The 10,597-nt window shown below is 37.7% G+C and overlaps 1 protein-coding gene and 1 pseudogene across 1 annotated transcript; both read left to right on the top strand.

Annotated features, from left to right (window-relative positions):
- LOC102186235 (olfactory receptor 8K3-like) lies at positions 1,571 to 2,512 on the top strand. The gene has a single exon (XM_005690265.2). It carries the CDS (start codon positions 1,571 to 1,573, stop codon positions 2,510 to 2,512), a length of 942 nt encoding a protein of 313 aa, XP_005690322.2.
- On the top strand, positions 6,450 to 7,401 carry LOC102186505 (annotated as a pseudogene).

The raw sequence follows: 10,597 nt of genomic DNA, 5'->3' as shown, positions 1-10,597 counted from the left end.
GCAAAGAGTTGGACACGACTGAGCGACTGAACTGAACTAAACTGAACTGAATGAATGTTTGTTTTTACCTTTTTTTGTAAATAATTTGTTAATATTGTGAATAGATTTTTAGAAAGAATGAATTGTATGAAGCAGATTTAATCTTCCAAATTAAGCAAATTTGTATTCTGATGTTCTTGAAATTTATATTTGCTTAGTGACATCCAGAAGTTCTAGCTTTTAACTTGCTGTTGCTCAGTCCCTAAGTCTTGTTCTAGTCTCTGCAACCCCAAGGACTGCAGCAAGGCTCCTCTGTCCTTCACTGTCTCCCGTGGTTTGCTCAGATTCACCTATATTGAGTAGGTGATGCCATCTACCATCTTATCTTTTGCTCCCCGTTCTCTTTTGGCCTTCAGTCCTTCGCAGCATCAGGGTTTTTCCCAATGAGTTGTCTCTTTGCATCAGGTGGCCAAAATATTGGAGCTTCAGTTTCAGCACCATGAGTTTAAAATTTTTCTTTTAATACCAAGTTCTTGACCAGTCTGTGACTGATTTTTATATGTATGAGCTAAAGATTTAATTTCACCATTTTCTATAGAGATAATCAATTTAGTACAATTTTTTACAAAACGGATATTGGAGTGAAAATAATGTTTGAATATGTGGGGTTACACTAAATAGAATTAAATCAAAGTCTATTAAATAAGTTAGTAATAATTTTCTTCAGAGACTGGGGCTGAAGTTCCAAGGGAAAGAAAGAAAGTACTGTTACTTTGTATTATGATTATTTCTAAAATTTGATACTTTTTTTTTCTACCAATTATATGTATTTCAACTGAAAAATATTTTTGAAAAAAAAATCAGGTTTCCCACTCTGTCCAAATGTTTGTAATGATAGTTTGTTAGCAGCCATGAAGGAACTGTTTATATTTTGTAATGAGAATCAGTACATGACATAAAGAGTAAAGTGACTATTATATATGTTAGGTTATGATGGTGGTGGTGGTGGTTAGTTGTGTCTGACTCTTTGCAACTACATAGACTGTAGTCTGCCAGGCTCCTCTTCCATGGGATTTCCCAGGCAAGGAGAGTGGAGTGGGTTGCCATTTCCTTCTCCAGGGGATCTTCCAGGATCAAACTGACTCTCCTGCATTGCAGGTAGATTCTGTATCGCTGATCCACCAGCAAAGTCCATTTTACCTTATAATGGTTTCTAAATTTGGTTCCAGGTTCAGTGATGGAGGTGAGTCTTTTTTTTTTTTTAATTTAAATTTATTTATTCTAATTGGAGGCTAATTACCTTACAATATTGTATTGGTTTTGCCATACATCAACATGAATCTGCCACGGGTGTACATGTGTTCCCCATCCTGAACCCCATCCATCTCCCTCCTCATACCATCCCTCCGGGTCATCCCAGTGCACCAGCCCCAAGCATCCTGAGCCTTGTTTTAAATCACTCCATTGAAAATAATTAGATTCATCTTACACATAATGGCTTTGCCTACTAAACATTCATCAGATGGTATCTTCTGAATTCCAACGTCTATTCTTACGGTTCTTCCCACAGTTACTTCCCTCGATGGGCTGGATGGACAAACAAAATCAGACCGTGCCTGGTGAATTCATCCTCACGGGAATCACAGGCCGGCCGGAGCTGCAGGCTCCCTTCTTCGTGCTCTTCCTCACCGTCTATGCGGTGTCGGCGGTGGGAAACTTGGGCATGATCGTTCTCACCAAGGTGGACTCCAAGCTACAGACACCCATGTACTTCTTTCTCAGAAACCTGGCTTTCATCGACCTTGGCTATTCCACATCGGTGGGACCCAAAATGCTGGTAAATTTCGTAGCTGATCAAAACACAATCTGCTATCATTGCTGTGCTATGCAGCTGACTTTCTTCATCCTGTTCATCATCAGTGAACTTTTCATCCTGTCGGCAATGGCGTATGACCGTTACGTGGCCATCTGCGACCCTCTGCTCTACACAGTAGTTATGTCCCCGAGAGTATGCTGGGTGCTGGTTGCAGTCCCCTATGTTTACAGTGCCTCCGTTTCTCTGATAACTACCATCAAGATATTTACTTCATCCTTCCGTGGCTATAACATCATTAGTCATTTCTACTGTGACAGTCTCCCCTTGCTAACTTTGCTGTGCTCAAGCACATGGGAAATTGAGCTGTTCATACTGACCTGTTCCGTGTTTAAGTTGGTTTCATCTTTTCTGATAGTCCTTGTATCTTACATACTGATCCTTAAGGCCATCCTAAAAATGAACACTGCACAGGGCAGGCAGAAGGCTTTCTCCACCTGCGGCTCTCATCTGACAGTGGTGGCTGTACTGTACGCCACTCTAGCCTTTATGTATATGCAGCCCAAATCCAGCCACTCTTTTGATACTGACAAAATGGCCTCTGTATTTTTCACTTTGGTCATACCCATGCTGAATCCTATGATCTACAGCTTGAGGAACAAGGAAGTAAAAGGTGCTCTGCATAGGATGTGGAAAAATCTCTGCAAAATTCCCATATAAAAGTAAATATAGAAGGCATGCATGATAAATTAGATTATAGACAACTGTTTATTTTAGGCAACAAATTACTCAAAAGCAGGAATGTCTGAAAATCATGCACACTAGGAATGGTTTCTCTTGTGTAAACTGTAGATGTTCACGTTGTGATCATTCTTCCAGTGTCAACTTTGGTTTAACCTCAAGTTTCAGTGCAAGAGACTCAAGTCCAGATCACTGTTCTCACTTTGCCAAGTGTTTATGTTTCAATTGAAGGGAAGCCTTTTTTTTTTTTTTTTTTTACTACATCCATCATTAAATATTTTTTAAAGACATTCTTGTGTCTTTTAATAAAATGTTTTGTGTGTGTGTGTGTGTGTGTGTGTGTATGTGTATTACATAACATTTAAATACTAGTGCCCATCATACTGGCTAAGTAGGAGATGGCAGTTAGTGTTCTTTTGCTGGCGAGTACAACAATGAGCAATACATCAAAAATATTTGCCTTAATGAAACATTAGCCATATCCCCTTTATGGCTGCTGCCATCTCAAATTTCTGTCAAATTATGAAACAAACATTTTTAAGCTTGGGGAAACAAAAATAAAACAGCAGTTATTCTATTTTGTATATGTTAATTAAACATCCAAAAAAAAATTTCAAGCTAAAATATTAGAAATAAGAAATGAATTTTACCAGGTTGATGCCTATAACGTCAGCATACAGAAATAGTAACTTTGGAGACTATTTTTGTAGAGTAGCCTGCTTCATTTTATTCTTTGAAGCCAAATTTGCTTGTTACTCCAGGTACTTTTGACTTACTACTTTTGCATTCCAATCCCCAATGATGAGTAGAACATATATATTTTTTTATTTTGGTGTTAGAATCAATTAAATTCTTTTAGCCAAAGATGGAGAAGCTGTTTACAGTTAGCAAAAACAAGACCTGGAACTGACTGTGACTCAGATCATTAGCTCTCATAGCAAAACTCAGGCTTAAACTAAAAAAAGCAGGGAAAACCACTAGGCCAGCCAATTATCAGTTCAGTTCAGTCCCTACGTCATGTCCGACTCTTTGCAACCTCATGGATTGCACCACACCAGGGGTCTCTGTCCATCATCAACTCCTGGAGCTTGTTCAAGCTCATGTTCATCAAGTCGGTGATGCCATCCAACCATCTCATCCTCTGTCATCCCCTTCTCCTCCTGCCTTCAATCTTTTCCAGAATCAGTGTCTTCTCCACTGTCTTGATTTTCTTCTCAGTCAGTGCTTTGCATCAAGTGACCAAAGCATTGGAATTTCAGCTTCAGCATCAGTCCTTTCAATGAATATTCAGGACTGATTTCCTTTAAGGTGGACTGGTTGGATCTCCTTGCAGACCAAGGGACTCTCAAGTGTTTTCTCCAACACCACAACTCAAAAGCATCAATTCTTCTGTGCTCAGCTTTCTTTATAGTCCAACTCTCATATCCATACATGACCACTGGAAAAACCATAGCTTTGACTAGATGGACCTTTGTTGGAAAACTGATGTCTCTGCTTTTTAACATGCTGTCTAGGTTGGTCAGAACTTTTTTTCCAAGGAGCAAACGTCTTTTAATTTCATGGCCACAGTCACCATCTGCAGTGATTTTGGAGCCCCCCAAAATTAAGTCTCTCACTGTTTCCATTGTTTTCCTATCTATTTGCCATGAAGTGATGGGACCAGATGCCATGATCTTAGTTTTCTGAATGTTCATTTTTAAGGTATGACTTAAATCAAATCCTCTGTGAATATGCAGTGGAGATAATTAATAGATTCAAGGCCTTAGATCTAGTAAACAATGTGCCTGAAGAACTATGGGCAGAGGTCCATAACACTGTACATGGCAAACAGAAGGGGGAAGGGTGGATGTAGTGACAGATCTCCTCTTCTTGGGCTCTGAGATCACTGCGGATGGTGACTGCAGCCATGAAATCAGAAGATGATCACCTCTTAGCAGGAAAGCTGTGAGAAAACTAGATAGTGTGTTGAAAAGCAGAGACATAACTCTGCCAACAAGGTCCATATAATCAAGGCTATGGTCTTTCCAGTGGTCATTTATGGTTGTAAGAACTGAATCGTAAAGAAGACAAAACACCAAAGAATTGATGCCTTAGAACTGTGGTGCTGGAGAAGACTCCTGAGGGTCCCTTGGACAGCAAAATCAAGCCACGCAATCTTAAGGAAAATCAACTGAATACTCATTGTAAGGACTGATGCTGAAGCTGAAGCTCAAGTATTTCGGTCATCTGATGCATACAGATGACTCAATGGAAAAGTCCCTGATGCTGGAAAGGAGTGAGGGCAGAAGGAGAAGAGGGCATCAGAAGATGAGAGATGGCTGGATGGCATGACTGATGCAATGGACATGATCTTGAGTAAACTTTGGGAGATGGTGAAGGACAGGGAGGCCTGGCGTGCTACAGTCCATGGGGTTGCAAAGAGTCAGTCACAATGGATGACTGAACAACAACATACATCTTTATTATGTTTTTTGATGAATGATACACATTTAGTTTGATGTTATAGGCTTGTACTCTTTGAATAGTGAAAAAAAATGTAACCCTTGGAAAGGAAGTTAATATTATTAAGAAACTCCACCTTTTAAGATTTTCATGATTATACTTGGACCCTTAATGAAGATGTGAAATATGTTATTTGATATCATATGATACAAAATGGTATATAAATATGATATAGATTTGATATAAATGGAGTTTATTTCAAAATTTTAACACCAAATAATGACACATTCCCACAGTGTTTTCCAACTATGTATGAATTAAAGGCATTATATCAATGTATTTATAGTCCTTGTAATTTATCTGCTTCTAATATACTATGGGTTTCCCAGATTTATCCATATTATTGCAAGGATCAGTGCCATTTGAAAGTCATCATTTTTTATTTTTTGCTAGAGGTGAGGTCAAAATAAAATATTAAGGCATCCATTTCACTACATTGTGACTTCATCACACCATGATATCTAATTAGTTAGAGGACTCTCACTCCCTCCCACCTACAAATCTTTGAGGCTTTCAAATCACCCCTTAAATGACTAACTGCACATCTAATGGAGATTGGAATGAAAAAGAAAATCTGTACAAATACAGATTTACTCACAGGACAGTCCTTTCAAAATTATGAAGGAGGAATGTATATTTTACTTAAAATTAAGGTTATTTTCCATTCTTTATTTATTTAATAGCTCTTTCCAAAACTCACTTTATTCTCTCTCAAAAAATTACTTTGATGTTTAACTACATGCATTTAAATGCATATTTTTGATCTCTCTTTGTAGATTACATTTACTGTCATGCACTTATTGTTGAAAGGTATAGTTGATGGCATCAGCGGAGGTGGGTGGGGGAGAAGGATTAGAAATGATTTAGCTTCTCTAACCTCTGTACTTGGTGTATACAGTGAAGGTCCAATGTTCGCCCTTGCTCATTGTGTTTTGTACATATTTTCAGGTGATTTTCGACCATTTGTATATCTCCTGTGAGAAATTTCTGTTCACATCCTTTGTCTGCTTTTAATTTGGGTGTTTTTTCTATTGTTGAATTATAAAAGTGTTTTGTATGTTTAATGTATTAGACACATCAGACATATGATTCCCAACTTTTTCCATTGTGAGGGTCACGTTTTTTAATACTTTGAGAGTGTCCTTTGACAGACAAAACTTTGCTTTAATTTTCATTTAGATGAAGCCAAATTATTTATTTTTGTTTTTTGTACTGTTTATGTGTCATGTCTAAGACCTGTCAGGAGCTAAGTGACTTGGGAGAGAGAGAACTGAGCTGCCAATTAAATTAGCAAACTATAAACATAAGATTTAAGATTTTAACCACTTATTACAACAATAATCTCATCATAGCTCATGAGGGTTAATCATTATTTTTATATTTATTTCCAGTTTATGTTTCCCGAATGGCCTGACTGGACAAACACAATCTGACGATGCTGAATGAATTCATCCTCGTAGGAATCACCGATTTCCCTTTGGGGCGCCTTTGTTTGGACTCTTCCTCATTGTTTACTTCAGTGGGGGGTAACCTGGGCTTGATCATTCTCACCACGATAGACTCCAGGCTACACACACCCATGTACTTTTTCCTCAGACACCTGGCTTTTACTGATCTTGGTTACTCAACAGCTGTAGGACCCAAAATGCTAGTAAATTTTGCCATAGATCAACACACAATCTCTTGTCCTTGGTGTGTTACCCAACTCACTTTCTTCAGTTGGTTTATCACCAGTGAAATTTTCATTCTGTCTGCTATGGCCTATGACTGCTACGTGGCCATCTGTAACCCTCTGCTCTACACAAGCATTATGTCACAAAGGTTACATCACACACTAGTGGCCATTCCCTATCTATACAGCCTCTTTTTGTCTCTGCTGACCATCAGAAAAAATTTTATTTCATAGTTTGTGGTCATGATGTCATTAAGGATTTCTATTGTGATAGTCTGCCCTTGATATCTTTGCTCTGTTCAGACACACGTGAAATTAAATGGATAATTCTGATCTTTTCAATTTTTAGTTTGGTTTCATCTCTTCTGATAGTTCTCATGTCCTATATCTTGATCCTTATCTGCATCTTCAGGATGAACTCAGCAGAAAGCAGACACAAGGCTTTCTCCAACTGTGGATCTCATTTGACAGAGAATGTCATATTCTATGGTACTCTCTTCTTTATGTACGTGTAGCCCAAATCCAGTGATTCCTTTGATACTGATAAATGGCATCTTTATTCTATACTTTGGTAATACCCATGCTGAATCCAATGATCTACAGTTTGAGGAACAAAGAGGTGAAAAATGCCCTGTCTAGAAACTGGGAAATATTTGCAAATATACTATTTAAAATTCACTCTAGGATATGCTAACAATGGGCAATGTATTAGTGAATGTATACTATTATTGGTGTTGTTTAAGCCTTGTAAACTGACCTCTATTGGATAAACAAGAATTGATGTACAAGAAGCATAGAAATAAAGAAAACTATTCATTACTCTGAAAGAACATATATCATTAACAGATGACCTATCCCTGCTCAGATATTCACCCATGCCTAGTTTCAGGCCCTCATCTGCCATTCCCACGTGTTCTCATGGGTGACCTATTATGTGTCTCTTTGTTAAAACACTTATTTTTATAAGCCAGATAATGTAGAGTACATTCACAGTTTGTCTTTAGTGCTAGCAGAGTAAAGTACAAAAAAGAATGGCTGATAAACACCACATAAATGATTCATTCAAGAAATTAAACATGCACTGGCTTTTTAACAACCAAGACTAATTCTTCATGAGGCTTAGAGAAAATACAGAAAATCTGCAGAATGAAAAGTGAGCTGTATAGTATGACTGATGTTGTTGAGCAATGTTAAAATGAAAGAGGAAATAGCCAGGATGGAGCTTAAATTTTGATTAAAGTTGTCAGGTGGCCTTGTATAAGAATGATCCTTAAATAAACTCTTGAAAATTTGAGTGAATGGAATATGTGTATATTTAGGGGAAGACTGCTCCCAGTCAAAAAATGAGCAGAAGATCTAAATAGACATTTCTCCAAAAAGATATATAAATGGCCAATAAGCATATAAAAAGATGCACAACTTTGATAATTATTAGAGAAATGCAAATCAAAACTATAGTAAGATATCACTTCCCACCGTTCAGAATGACTATCATTTAAAAAGTCTACAAATAGTATATGCTAGAGAGGGTTTGAAGAAGAGGGAATCATCCTACACTGTTGGTGAAAATAAAATTTGGTGCTGCCACTATGGGGTCGCAAGAGTCGGGCACGACTTAGTGACTGAATGACCATCACCACTATGGAAGACAGTATGGAGGTCCCTGTGCCAACTAAAGTTGCCACATGACCCAGCAATCCCAGTTCTCAGCACATATATGGAGAAGAGCAATTCAAAAAGATACATGAACCTCAAGGTTCATAGAAGCACCATTAAGAATAGCCAAGACATGGAAGACACCTGTCCACTGAGGGATGGACAGATAAAGATGTGGTATATGTACATGATGAAATGCTCTTCAGGCCATAAAAAGAGAATGAAATAGTGCCACTTGTATCAATACTGATACACTTTGAGTGTATCATACCAAGTGAAGTCAGAAAGAGGACGACAAATATCGCATGATATCACTTACATGTGGAATCTAAAAGCAATGCTACACACTAACTTAGCAACAGAACAGAGATAAACTCAGAGGCATGGACAAAAACTTATGGTTCCCAAAGTGGAAAGTGGGGGGAAGGATCAGTTTGGAGCTTGGAAATAAAGACTAGAAGGCAATGGCACCCCACTCCAGTACTCTTGCCTGGAAAATCCCATGGACAGAAGAGCCTGGTGGGCTGCAGTCCATGGGATCACTGGGAGTCAGACACAACTGAGTGACTTCACTTTCACTTTTCACTTTCACGCATTGGGAAGGAAATGGCAACCCACTCCAGTGTTCTTGCCGGGAGAATCCCAGGGATGGGGGAGCCTGGTGGGCTGCCGTCTATGGGGCCGCACAGAGTTGGACACGACTGAAACAACTTAGCAGCATATATATATATATATGTATATATATATATATGCATATATGTATACTTTATGGTTTATTACAGGATATTAAATATAGTCCCTGTCCTTTATATATATATAAAATCTACATGACACATTGTTACTTTCAGTTTATTTAATTACTTACATAATGTCTAGAGACAGACAGTTTTTCCTTTAAAGAACCTCAATATTTGCTTTTGAAGACTTTCAAATGATTAGATGAAGCCCACTTATATTTTGAGGAGCAGTTGGCTATACTGAAAGTCTATTCATTTAAAAGTTAATAAAAATTTTAAAAAGAATAATTTTCACAGTGACACTAGACTGATATTTAACTAAACAATTGGGCACCACAGCCTAGCCAAATGGGTACAGAAATTAACCATCAAAGCAGGAAAAAAGGGAACATTAATAAAGGGTAAAAAATAGGAAACCAATATATGTAACTTATTTACAGGTACATACAAACTTCTCTGGATTATTAAACACCTCAGTACTTGCATTGTTATATTTTAATGCTTCAGGGACAGTCAAGAAATTGCTTGGCAACTCCTCAGGGATAGTCAGAGAGGGAGAGAAAAATGCATAAATTGTTCTCACTATTTGTGTTGCAAAGCACATGAGAAAGTCAAACAGAGGTTTCATTACAGGTAAATAGCATATTTCATGTGGTGCCTTATTTTAACAATAGATGGATAGCTTTGGTGACGTTTGCAAGATAGTGGTTTTATTCTATGACAAATCATAGCAAATCATGAGGATATTTGGCTCTTTTCCATGTACAACTTTCTATGATAATGTATGAGCAGAATAGAACTGCATCCCTTTCCCTGCCTATAACTGTTCAAATATTTTCACAAATACTAAGGAGCATCTTTGAAATGTCATATTATTTTTGGTGTGCTGCAGTCCATGGGGTCACAGAGACTGACATGACTTAGGGACTGAACAATAGGAACAAATGTTTCTATAAATGCTTAATTGTATGAATAAGAAAAGATGCAACTGTGGGACAAGAAAACCCAAAGATTCAGGAATTAAAAAAAAAAATTAAGTCAGAATTACAAAGCTGCTGGTGGTCAACTTATGGTTGGGTGTTCTTCCAAGTCTTTAGTCAGTTTGTGACTCTGGCATCTTATTGCCTTCTCAAAATATTGTGTTTTAAATGAATAATTAAATCAATATATTCATGGGAATGTTTCTGATCTTTTGATGAGCAAAAGCAGGGTTTTCCATCTTGCATTGTGATGTGAAAAGAAATTTTTGGAGGCTAGGAATTTTGAGTACCCAGTGTTACGGTGAATCTTCAGTCCAGCAAGTTCAGTTTCCAGTGAAAAACACATAATTTTTTAGAGTATAGTTCTAAAAATAATAATCAGGAGGTCAGCACAGGTAGTAAACTATAGGAAAGTAATTTCACACATTTCATTCAATTCTGAAGCTGGTGAAACAAACAAACAGACAATTCTCTTCAATGCCCCCCCACCCCCGCCTTACCTTACAGGAAAATCAGC

The sequence above is a fragment of the Capra hircus genome, chromosome 15 (assembly GCF_001704415.2).
Source record: "Capra hircus breed San Clemente chromosome 15, ASM170441v1, whole genome shotgun sequence".
NCBI classification, from domain to species: domain Eukaryota; kingdom Metazoa; phylum Chordata; class Mammalia; order Artiodactyla; family Bovidae; genus Capra; species Capra hircus.
The sequence above is the reverse complement of the archived record's forward strand: the minus strand, read 5'-3'. Positions and strand labels throughout refer to the sequence as shown.

Excerpts from the sequence above, each read along its gene's own strand:
- LOC102186235 (XM_005690265.2), top strand. The coding sequence starts at position 1,571 with ATGGACAAACAAAATCAGACCGTGCCTGGTGAATTCATCCTCACGGGA.